This window comes from Octopus sinensis, linkage group LG3 (assembly GCF_006345805.1).
Source record: "Octopus sinensis linkage group LG3, ASM634580v1, whole genome shotgun sequence".
NCBI lineage: Eukaryota > Metazoa > Mollusca > Cephalopoda > Octopoda > Octopodidae > Octopus > Octopus sinensis.
In genome coordinates this window covers 140,444,491-140,456,990 of record NC_042999.1, presented here as the reverse complement: position 1 = coordinate 140,456,990, position 12,500 = coordinate 140,444,491, and the positions used below count along the sequence as shown (strand labels likewise).

The window sequence follows — 12,500 nt, the reverse complement described above, 5'->3', positions numbered from 1 at the left end:
ATTTGCAGTTAACTAGTTAATGCAAGCAGTGCCTTTTCTAGTAGCAACAGAAGAGGCAAACAGTGGCAACTGTATAATTAAGCTTGTGATTAAAGCATGTTGGTGTGTGAATCAATGCTAATCAATCAAATGGCTTACTTTTGGTTGTGATATAAGATGTCTCTGTGTATAATGGCCATAAGTTTGAGCAGTACTCTTATGTGCATCTTATTTAAGCCTTATTAATCTGATCAAAGGATGAGGGACCAGTCTGGGATTTTCTTTTTCTTTTTTTTTTTCTGTTTAAAGAGATAATGTTACTATTGAAGAAGTAGTGTATATTTGGCATCATGTGTTTAGGTTGTTTTGATGGTACTTATATACAAAAGTTTAAGCTGGAGATAAGATTGTATTGTCTGCATAGAACTGTGTGCTGTTTGGAAGGACAGCAAATAAGCCATTGTATAAACTGAAAGAAGAGTGTGGGAAAATATAAGTGAAACTTGTGGCATAGTAGAATATGTGAAAAGAGCTTCACCAGCACATGCTGCAATGTGATGGTCTGGCAGGAAGATTCCAATCCAGATTGTCTGTTATGTTTGCTATGACATTTATTAACATTATCAAACATCATGATCATCATCGTCATTTAACATCTGCTTTCCATGCTGGCATGGGTTGGATGGTTTGCCTGAGGACTGGTGAGCCAGAATGGCTGCACCAGGCTCAATCTGATCTGGCAAAGTTTCTACAGCTCGACACATCTTTTACTTCCCTTATTTTTAATTTAGTTTCATTTATTTTATTTTCCAGGTACTTGAAGAAGAAGGTCTCCGGAAATACGTAGACGTAAAATATTTACAACAAGAAATCAAAGAAGCTGGTGGTGGTATGTCACAAGAAGAACTTGATCGTGCAGCACATGACCTCATCCGATCATCAGTCCATGGTGGTATTCACCCATCTTACATTGACCAGCGTTTAGGTGGCTTCAAAGGCCACGAAATGAAAGATTTAAATCAATTTTCAAGAAGTGCCACTCCTACTCACCGGTTACGAAGGCAACCCCATTTGCCTCATCCAGAATTTATAGATGATTATCATGATTCCATGGATGACAGAATGGTAAAATATGTTTTACTTTTGAGTTACTGTTGTGTTTTTTGGAGAGCATCTAAAATATTTCAAGCATACATTTATGTAAAAGGTTAACTCTCTATTGTGTATGTGTTTATGCAATATCTTTAAGTATAATATATATGATAAATGTAACTTGAGGGAGCCCTGGCTATTATTTCTAGAAGGAAGAAACAAATGTATAGAGACTCTGTTCTTGGCATATGTGTGTGCGTATGTGTGTGTAAGCATGTATGTGGCATCAGAATTAAAGAGTAGGGGAGATTGTATATTTTAATATTCATACTTTCTGTAACAATACACATGAAATAACCATAACTGGGAATCAAAACCTTGTTGCCAATTTGGCTCCCTAGATGCTTCCCTTTAACTTACAGTGTATAAGGTTAATGGTTATACCAATTATTAATATTAAGACTTCATAACACATAAAAATAAAAGAAATTTGGTCTATGCTATTTCTATATTCTTTAATGTTCATTTTCTGGTAATTATGCACACATGATTATTAACATCTAGAATCTCAGAAGATTTTTAATTAATACTAGCGTGTATGTGTGTATGTGTCATTTATTATACAAAAATAAAATAACCTAATATATGAAATAGAATTGTATCTATTTGTTAACTGTGATGAGGATGCTTGATGTAAATAAGTAGTGAAGCTTACAGCATCAGGTATACATCTATGGAAATGCTTTTTAAATAGTTTGATTCCTTATACCTCTGTCATCAGTGCATTTACATCATCGTAAACAAAGGTACTTTAACTCTTTCTTCATTAATTTCCAATTAGCATAACAGTGTCTCTATAGAGATGGAAATATTGCCGGAGCTGTTTTAATGGCATCAGTTTTGTGTTTATCCAAAATGTCTTACAGAAACGTCTAAATGCGACATAATCATAAGTAATCTTAAAGCATTCATCTGAAAATCTTCCTAAAATCTTGTGGGTGACTCCCTTTCTACTGTTCTTTTTCTTAGGTACTTTATGTGTAGTTTGTAATTTTTAGCTTCTCGAGTCACATAGCTTCTTTCCAATTCTAGTTATCCCTTTTGATACCAACCTGCCTGAGACTGTCCTTTGTTCTACCATGCAAACTTTGTTTAAAGGGATTTAAATTTAAACCATCCATCAAAATTTCAAGTTAATTTATGTTCAAGACACCAGCTTAGTAATGACAAGTTTAATTTACTAAATTCTTCATTGTTTTCAAACTGAAATGAAACAATGACAGTGTATTCCAATAGAAATATGATGACAAAAGGATTAAGAAATATACTGAAATTTTATCAAAGGTTATCATCTTTTTTAATGTCAGCAGTATCAGTTTTAATTTGCAAAGAATTTCTCTTTCTCTCTTTCTACATTCAGTTGATGTTGATTGTTTTTTCAAATATTTCAAAGCCTTATTCCACTATACTCATTGTTCCTACACCACTTTACAATAGTTCTATTAAGTATACTTGAATAAATTGCTGCTAATTCTTATGAAAGTCTCTTAATTTTCAATGGTTATAAGATAAAAAATATCTTCTTATCTAATTGGTAATATAGTTATTAAAGTCAAATACCTACCAAGTACTAGGAATCAATTTATATGACTTAGGAAATTGGGTGAGAGTTATGTATTTCTTGTGTTTTTCATTTGACCTGTTTTAGGTATACCTTCAAAATTTTTTGCCATATGTAAATATAAAAAAATAGCAATATATATGCAACATTATTTTATTTTGTTCTTCAAACAATTAAACTCTGATAGCTCTCTGGGATTCTGAAAAGTCACTATTTCATCTGAAGGCAAATGATTTAGATACATTGATTGATATGTGTATATGAAGCATGGCTCACCTCTCAACCACTTGGTATTATTTAGGTTCAGTTTCACTATGCAACTCTTTTACTATAACTCTGGGCTCATCAATGCCTTGTGAGGAAATTCAGCTGATGGAAACTGAATGTAGTCCATTGTGTGTGTATGTATGTGTAAGGTTTAAGGACGGCATAAGGACTACTATGAAGTCACTTTGAATGGTTCCAGAAGATACAGAAACCCTTGCTTCAGATCGAGTTGGATGGCAAACAAAGGAGTGGAGTGAAAGCATTTGAAGAGGCCAGGATGATCTAAGGAAGAATGTAACAATCGAGAAGGTGAATGACAATGACCTTTTTGTGTGCACAGTCTGTAACAGACCATGCCTGTCTTTTGCTGGTCTCAAATCTCATCTGCAAACACATGGAAAATGAACCTCCACCAACTATTCTGCCTATATGTCTGTGCACGCCTTTGAATGCAGTGTATGCCAGAAGGTTTGCAAATCCAACAGAGGCCTCAAAAGACATTTTAAGACCCACAAAGAGTAGAAGTTATCTGCAGCTCTTGGTGGTCCAAATCAGATGTGCAATCTATGTGGGTGTCTTTTCAGAACATTGTCTGGTTTAAAAAACCACATCCGATGCCATGATGGTGCTAAGGTGTAGGTACAGGAGGTGGTCAAACTCTCCATAAGGAGTAGCCAACCACCATATCTGTGTGTGTGTGTGTGTGTGTGTGTGTGTGTCATCATCATCATTGTTTAATATCTGCCTTCCATCATGGTTGGCATTTGTCAGATGATATCAGAGATCAAGAGGGAGATAAATGACATTCGCTTCATTAAGTTTACGATGAGATCAGAACTTTTGGACAAATTGGCCAACAGTTAGAATTCAACTTAGGATTGGAACAATAGAATGATTGCATTGCAGAATTAATTCTCATCTGTCTTTAATCTCTGATCAAACACCACTAGGGCACATAGATATTATAGACGTACTATAGTCATGCTATTTAGCTCTCTTTAGTTTTGGACCTCAAGCCCAATTAGCCCTCCACAGGAGCCAGCTTAAAGTTTGCACAGAGTGCAGCTTTTAAGCTAGTAAAGTAATAAACCTACAAACACCTTCATTGTTTGTTGTTTCTCTGTTTCTCTTCTTTCTCTATAGTAGTAGTAATTTGTCAACATTACCCAAAACTGATTTTCACCACATCAATCTGTATCCTTTTCAGTGAGTTTATATTTTCAAATGCTTGATTTTAAATTGCTTTTTTTTTGTTTTTTTGTTACATTCTTTAGTTAATGTGTGAGCAAATGATGTGTTGGTGTTTATTTGTTTACTTTGCTTCCTATTGTTGTTACCAACACAAGAATACATGTTTGTGTGTGCCTATGATGATGCAGACAGACAACAACTGCTTTGAAAAAGGAGAGAACTGTAAACAAACAACAACTGTGTGTGTTTATAGGCTTTATTAGTTATGAGTCTTCCAAAATATAACTTTGTGTGTGTGTGTGGGTGGGTGTGTGTAAAGAAAGATTAGTAATACTAATAACCTACTGTTGAAACTTAATATACATATGCTTCAAAATAAAGTCTTAGGCAAGTACAGATCATAATATAAAATTAATGGAGTGACTAGGGAACAAGAATTATGTAATCAACTTCATTAGCTTACAGCTGTCTCTATGATAAAATGCAGTGTAATTGTGCATCACCTTATATCTTCTTTGGAGCCTTTAAAATGAAGAGTATGTTTATTTGGGAAAGCTTTTAAATACATGGAAAAGATCACCTTCAAAAAGATAAAAATACACGAGAAATTATGTATAGAGTTTGATGGATAGAAGCCACTCCTAGAAAGATATGCAGATTTAAATAATGATATGTATATGCATCTATGTATATATACAAGTGTGTGTATGTATGTATGTGTGTGTGTGTGTGTCTATATATATATATATATATATATATATATATATAAAATATAAATTAGAGATAAAACCACTATTACGTAACTCAAACATTGATAGACATAAACCAGTACATAAATAACAAATAATATATATTTTTATAAAACATAACTTATAACTAGACCTCAAAAAGTATAAAAATGAATTATCAATATATGATATATTAATTAATATATTAATATATTATATATTGATAATTCATTTTTATACTTTTTGAGATCTAGTTATAAGTTATAATAGAAATATTAAAATTAGAATAACAATAAAAATCCAATGATAAAGTAAATTGCAAAAAAAATAATAATAAAAACATATGTAATTTGTAGAATAACGACACCTGTTTCGTGGCTATATTAAAGAAATGATTATAGTAGTAGAGAAATCACTTCAATATAAATATAGTCACTCATCAGGTTAAAAATAAACTAGAACAATAAAATAATTAATGAATAAATATACTTTAAGATATATATATATGAAAATACTAAATATACATAAGTGAAAACTAAAACAATACTTAAATTATTAAATACTTTAAAATTAAATAAAATACACAAAGCTTGTACAAGTCATTAAATTGTAATCAAAATAAGAAATGGTTCAAATATAGACAAACTCCTTAAATAAGCTAACCATATAATAAATATACATGTGTAGTATCTATAGATTTAATATAACAATCTATAACAAAGTTGACGAAATATCAAATAATATAATACCTAATTAACTTAAAATTTAATATTACAAATAAATAAGCCACCTAATAATTAAATAATATATTGTCTGACAAATTAATTCTTAAATTAAATTAAATGTAATTCATTAGATCCCATTATTCTACAAATTATATACGTTTTTATTATTTTTTTTTTTTTTTTGCAATTTACTTTATCATTGACTTTTTATTGTTATTTTAATTTTAATATTTCTATTATATGTAATTTTCTAGATGGTATAATTTGTTCATTTTGAATTGATAAAAGGTGGGTTTTTTTCTAATTTATATATATATATATATATATATATATATATATATATATATACATACACACATACATACACACACAGAGATAGCTAAATAGCATGACTATAATTCATCTATGACTATATACCCTAGTGGTGTTTGATCAGAGATTAAGGACATCATCATCGTTTAACGTCCACTTTCCATGCTGGCATGGGTTGGACAGTTTGACTGAGGACTGATGAGCTAGAGGCTGCACCAGGCTCAATTTGGTCAGGCAAAGTTTCTACAACTAGATGTCCTTCCTAATGCCAACACCTCCGAGAGTGTAGTGGATGCTTTTTACGTGCCACCAGCACGAGGGCCAGTCAGGCAGTTCTGGCAATGGCCACGCTCATGCTCAAAAGGTGTTTTTACATGCTACCTGCACGGGAGCCAGTCTGGCAACCATGCTCAAATGTTGTTTTTCACGTGCCACCGGCACATGTGCTGGTAAGACAGTGCTGGCTACAATCATGCTCGAATGGTTCTTTTCAATTTGTGGCCCTGGCAACAGCCATAGATATATATATATATATATATATATATATATATATATATATATATATATATAATATATATATATATAATCAATGTGTACAGCATTATATATCCATTAAGACTGATCTTACTTATCAGTTTCACACTTGAAGTTCAACAGAGTGTTATGTAACAATCCAATTATGTAACTCTCCACTCTTCAGAGAAGGCAATTATGGAGTGAAATAAGATGACAGTATATATATATATCATCATCATTTAATGTCTGTCTTCCATGCTAGCATGGGTGGGACGGTACTACAAGAGCTGGCCAACCGAAGCCTGCATCAGACTTCTGTGACTGTTTTGGCGGGATTTTTACAGTGGATACCCTTCCTAACACCAACCACTCATCAGAGTGGACTGTATATATATATTCTATATATATACAATAGCCAATTGGCAGAGTTATTAGAGCATTGAATTGATTCTCTATGGTAATAGTTCTAGTTCCTTGCATTCTTAGTTCAACTCTCACTGCATTCAACTTTGTCTTACATCCTCTTGGAATAGATAAATAAGGTGTTAGTTTTGTCTTAGGGTTGATTCTTCTCTCCCTCTCTTTCTGCCTATCTCTCTTCATGGAGGAAATCAGCTGTGGTCAGACCTGGAGAGGTATGGCTTCTGGCAGGTCAAAAATTAACCAAGACATGTCTATGTCACAATGGCATCCCTATGACACCATCAAGTATTAAAGGTCCAAGACTTGACATTGCATTTCTTTGTGTGTGAGTATTTTTGTGGGTGTGTATGATATATGTATGTATACGTACATGCACACATATATATTATGGTTCTGATTCTTATTTCAGTGACTCTGTCACTCAGGAAGCTAATCCTGAAACACAGGTACATATCTCCTCTCATCTTAACTTTTTGTTCTTGTTTGTTTCATTTTCTTAACATATTTACTCTTTAACATCTATAGAGCATGGAGAGTTTTGTACTTCTTGACATCATTTTTTTCCTTTAGAGATGGGAGGGCTGAACCTGAATCCTCGTTAGTTTAACTGTTTTCTACTGACACACCTTATCTACTATCTCCTGTTTTATGTCAGACTTTTTAATTCTTGTTTCTTTTTCTATATTTATCGTTCCTATTTTTGATTTTATTCTAATATCTAATTTTTAATAAGAGAATGGATATCAAAGTAACCAGCAGTACAACTTTCAATTTGGTCAAGCCACCTGGCTGTTACGGGTGCCATGGCTTGAGGCAATCAGTAGCAGATCTTTAAAAGTGATGAGTAGTTTATTAATTTGCAGTGCTAGGTTCAGCAATTCTTGTGCATACAGCTTTTCAAAGGAAAGACCTCCACCAAGCTGAACTGCCTGATATATCCTGTAGAAGTACCTTTCTGCAACCCTCATTTTTATTCTCTCAAGTTTTCTTTTTCTCATATTGTAAATTTCAAAATGAACTCCCTCTCTCTCACTCTCTCTCTGTTTGTCTCTCTCCCCACTACTCTACATTGTGATTACTTTTCAATAGTCTTTTTTTGTCTTCTTATCTCTCTAGAACAGCAACTCTGTTGGGTTGATATAGTGAAAGACCTTGGAATAGGAATGGCACTCACTTGTAATTTTGACGATTAAGTAACTAGTAAATAAATATTTCAGTTATTAGGGTAAGTTAAACATTTACCCTTGTAACACATTTTGTCAGTTAGTGTCAACTAATTCAATATTAGATGACAAACTGTTAAGGTGTTTAATTGTCTTTTGGATGAATATATAATTCTATGTGCCTCAGGTTACTTTGATGTCAAGAGTAAGAATCAGATTTTCTGAAAGTGATTTGATGGAATAATATTTTATGTACAATGATTTTTAGCTTTCATCCATTTTCAACACTCCCAAATCCAGAGATAAGTAGCATCTTTATGTTATATTTTATTATATCATAATCATAATTATTTCACATCGTTTTTACATAGGTTTACTTCAGCATAATATTGTACTACTTAGTGCAGCCTCTTGTCAAATCCTTTATAAAGTCTAGCACATGAGATCAGACTTCACCTGTTCTTCTCTCATCTTTTCCTTATCTTGAATTGTTTGGCAGTTCGTCACTCACCTATTACATGTCTGTGCCAATACAGTCTTCTGTCTTGTAGATGACAGGTGATTCTTCTGATGTCCATTTATCCTCTCAGCTCATATGTGTGCTGCTATTCATGCATGCCAACACTACACATTCCTTATCAATTTCCAACCTTCACAACACATCCACATTCAGTGCCCGTGTCTGTCTGTAAATTAAAAAAAACTAAAAATGTTTAACGCTGTGTTTATAATTGAGGAACCCATGTAGACATACATGTACACACACATGAATGTAAACACACATACATGCATACACAAGCCACAAGCATATAACTGTAAATAAAAAGCTGGATAGTGGCCACATCATTTATTTTCATTTTTATATGATCACTTTGTTTCCAATATTTTCTATTTTTATGTTGAAGTTTATTTTGCTTTTTTTTTTCCCTTGCCAAATGAAATTTGGCTATTTTGTGACATTTCTTTTGTAAGTGTGTCTCAAAAAGGCAGTATGATTTTAATAATATTGTTTGAATTTACAGTTCATCATACCCATACATCTTTTTTCTTTCATTCTGGAACTTGGTGTAGTAGAATGTTGGATATAAGAATTTTCATATTGTTGATAGAGCTGTAACTGGTTTTAAAATTATACATCTTAAAAAGTTTTCTATATTTGTGGTTTTTAGAGAAGTTATTGTTAATTACTCTTGAAAACTTCTTTGCTATGTTAAACTTAGATTAAGTGAGGAAGGGTCATAATCCATGTTATCTTCTAAAACAAAACATCTCATTAGACAGAAACTTACTAAAATAAATTTTAGAACATAACTGATTCCAAGAAAAAATCACATGCAAAACACCAGCAATAGCATACCCCAAAAAGTGACAATATATGATTATATATATATATATATATATATATATAATATATATATATATATATATATATATTATATATATATATATAGTTAATTTCATGTAAAAGTCGACCCCCTATTTTGGGCCAAAAAACTGGGAATTTTCCATAGACGCCATATAAAAGTCAACCCTAGGCTGCAGTGGAAAACACTTGCCCAAGGCACTGCTCAGTAATACTGAACCCAAGACCACATGGTTGGGAAGCTAGCTTTTTATCATACAGCCATGCCTGTGGAGTTGGGGATGTGTATCTATATATGTGTGTGTGTGTATATATATATATATATATATATATATATATGGATGTGTGTGTGTATACACACACACATACAGATATATACATTTGTAAATAATATATACACATATATATGTTTATATATGTATACATATATATATTTTCATATATGTTTGTGTGTGTATCAACCAGGAATATTTTTCAACAAGGAGTACATTTTTTCTTATATTTAGTGGTTTTCTTTATCCAACTCTCTAGTATTTCTGCCAACAATCCACCAATCATTAAATTATTTTCTCCTCTCTCTCTCTCTCTCTCTCTCTCTCTCTCTCTCTCTCTCTTAATTGCTTTCTTCAAGGACCATAACAAAATTTAATCATTTCACCATTTAATTCTTCAATTGATGGTTGCTTAAAAAAATTAATATTTCTTTATCAAATGTTTTGTTTTGGAGGTGTTTTACACTGTAACAACTGAAATTTCACTTGTAAATATTCTGCATAATAATGCACTTTGAAAATAATTTTTTTTCACTGTAAAACCAATGAAATATATCCTTTGGTAGGAACAGGTTCTAAGTGTGGAATGTGATGTGAAGGTGAAATGACTGGCACTTCTATCCTACATATTTGATTCAGGGTGAATTTTGTTTTTTGCTGGAGTTGATTTTACTAATATTTGTACTCAAAAATTATTAATAGTCTTATTTGTTTAGCTGTTTTTATGTGTCTAAACAAGGCACAAAATTCTGCTTTCTTCAGTCTGTCTTACTAACAACAGTCCCCATTCTTTCTTCATTGTTAAACATTTAGCAAGAGCAAGGGCAACTTGTTAGAAGAAATATTATTACAAAAGAACTGCTGCAACAGTTTATATCCACTTTTCATCTTTATGTGATTTGGACAGGTTGTTACTATCGGAATCATTTTTTATTGGGAGCTGCTGCTCTCATAGACTGGTGTTCATTTATGTTATTTTGCTTGGTTCCTACAGCTAGATGTCCTTCCATTTGCCAACCACTTTATAGAATGTATACTGGGTGCATTTTCTTGCAGCACCAACAGTAAAGAAATTGATAGGTCCTTAACAAGACATAAATGGAGTATTTATATTCTTATTAGTTGAAAAGCAGCATTGTTTCATAATCTACTAAGTATATTGGCTTGGAAGTTTATTCTCTTGAGTCACTTTACCTTCTTGTTGTAACAAGCAATCACATACGAACATGCTCACAAACACTCAGGGCCGTCTTAATAACATTATGAGCAATGCACTGGAAGCAATAGTATTTATTTATTGATAGCAAGCACAGTATATAGATTAGCAATGGAGCCCGAGACCCTTGATTTCTCAAGTACTTTCTTTTATAGTTCAGTGTAGCCATATCTTAAAGTGGAACCACACACGTGCTCACACACGCATAAATATGTAAAGATATGAACACACATAAATTCATAAACATACATATATGTAATATATGTATTTTTCTGTATTATACACTATATTGATGTGATAATGTATGTGTACTCATGTATACACATATACTATATGTACATGTTTATATTTCTACATGTGTGCATTTGTGTGTGTATATATATATTTGACATGTGTGTGCATACACACACAAACACACTTATATAAGTATGTTGGTAGGTAGGTATGTATATATGTGTGCATGTTTGTAATTTATCTTTATTTCTTGTATATGCTTTTAGGAACCCTGTCTGCAGATCCAGCATGCTCTCCCTAAGAAATGACTGGCTTTTTCCTTATGAAATATAACATCATGAGCAACCACAATCCCAACAGCAACAAAAGCAACAGCAGCAGAGGAAATTAATTGAAAAAATCTTGTCTTATTTGGTTTGCATTATGATGATGATGATGATGAAGATTATGATGACTACGATTTTTGATGATGTTGATAATGATGATGATCATAAGGATGATGATGATGATGAAGATGATCATGACGATCATTGATGATTACACATCCGAGATCTTTATTATCTGTCATCACTGTGTTGTTGCTGTGACAGCTGCGCTGTCATCATTGTCATCGCCGTCGCCGACAACGACAATGATTCCACCTACCCGTCCACAACCGACGGATAAAAACTCCACGGACTCCACCCTCCTACCACCACTGGTTAACTGAAATTAAATGCAATTTTCCTTCCTTGCCAAACTAAAACCAAAATCTGAAACCAAATGGAAATCAAACTCAACCAAAACTGAGACGTCTTTGGGGATCATAAGCGACCATCCATGGACAATTTAACAGATGTCGCTTCCTTGTGACTGAGGCATAGGTGTGGTTGTTGTCAACCAATGGAGTATCTTACGGGTTGGCTAACAGAATCTGCCAACCCCACAAAATAGATAGATGAGCTACCTTCATATATATATATATATATATATATATATATATATATATATATGTATATATGTGTATGTATATATATATATATATTTATATTTGCCTCTAAAGATGTATTTGTGTGCATGTAGTGCATGCACATAAGTATGTCTCTTTGCAAACATGCACATATCCAATATCTCTCATGTTTCCTTGTGTGTGCATGTGTGTGTGTATATGTGTGTGCATAGATATACATACATGTGCACAACACCTAAACGTCACCACTTTGTGTTATATAATTCCACACATAAGCTAATATGTTTGCGCTCACTGAAGAGGCTTTGTGGAAACACCATTACACATGTTCAAAAGCACACACAAATATATGACACCCCTCATGCTCCAACACATTGGAATGATCTAAAACTGAAGGAAAAATTTTCTTTTCTAATTTTCTTTTCTAATTTTCTAAAAAAACAATTAAT

The 12,500-nt window shown here is 32.6% G+C and overlaps 1 protein-coding gene across 5 annotated transcripts in view; it reads left to right on the top strand.

Annotated features, from left to right (window-relative positions):
- The window catches only part of LOC115209959 (muscle calcium channel subunit alpha-1-like), a 460,467-nt gene extending 447,995 nt beyond the window's left edge, over positions 1-12,472 (top strand). For all 5 annotated transcript variants that reach the window (XM_029778602.2, XM_036501424.1, XM_036501423.1 and 2 more), the window contains 2 exons: positions 793-1,104; positions 11,369-12,472. In XM_029778602.2, coding sequence (XP_029634462.1) covers positions 793-1,104; positions 11,369-11,410 — 354 coding nt within the window. In that variant the 3' untranslated portion in view covers positions 11,411-12,472. The remainder of the gene's footprint in view (positions 1-792; positions 1,105-11,368) is intronic.
- The last annotated feature ends 28 nt before the right edge of the window (positions 12,473-12,500 follow it).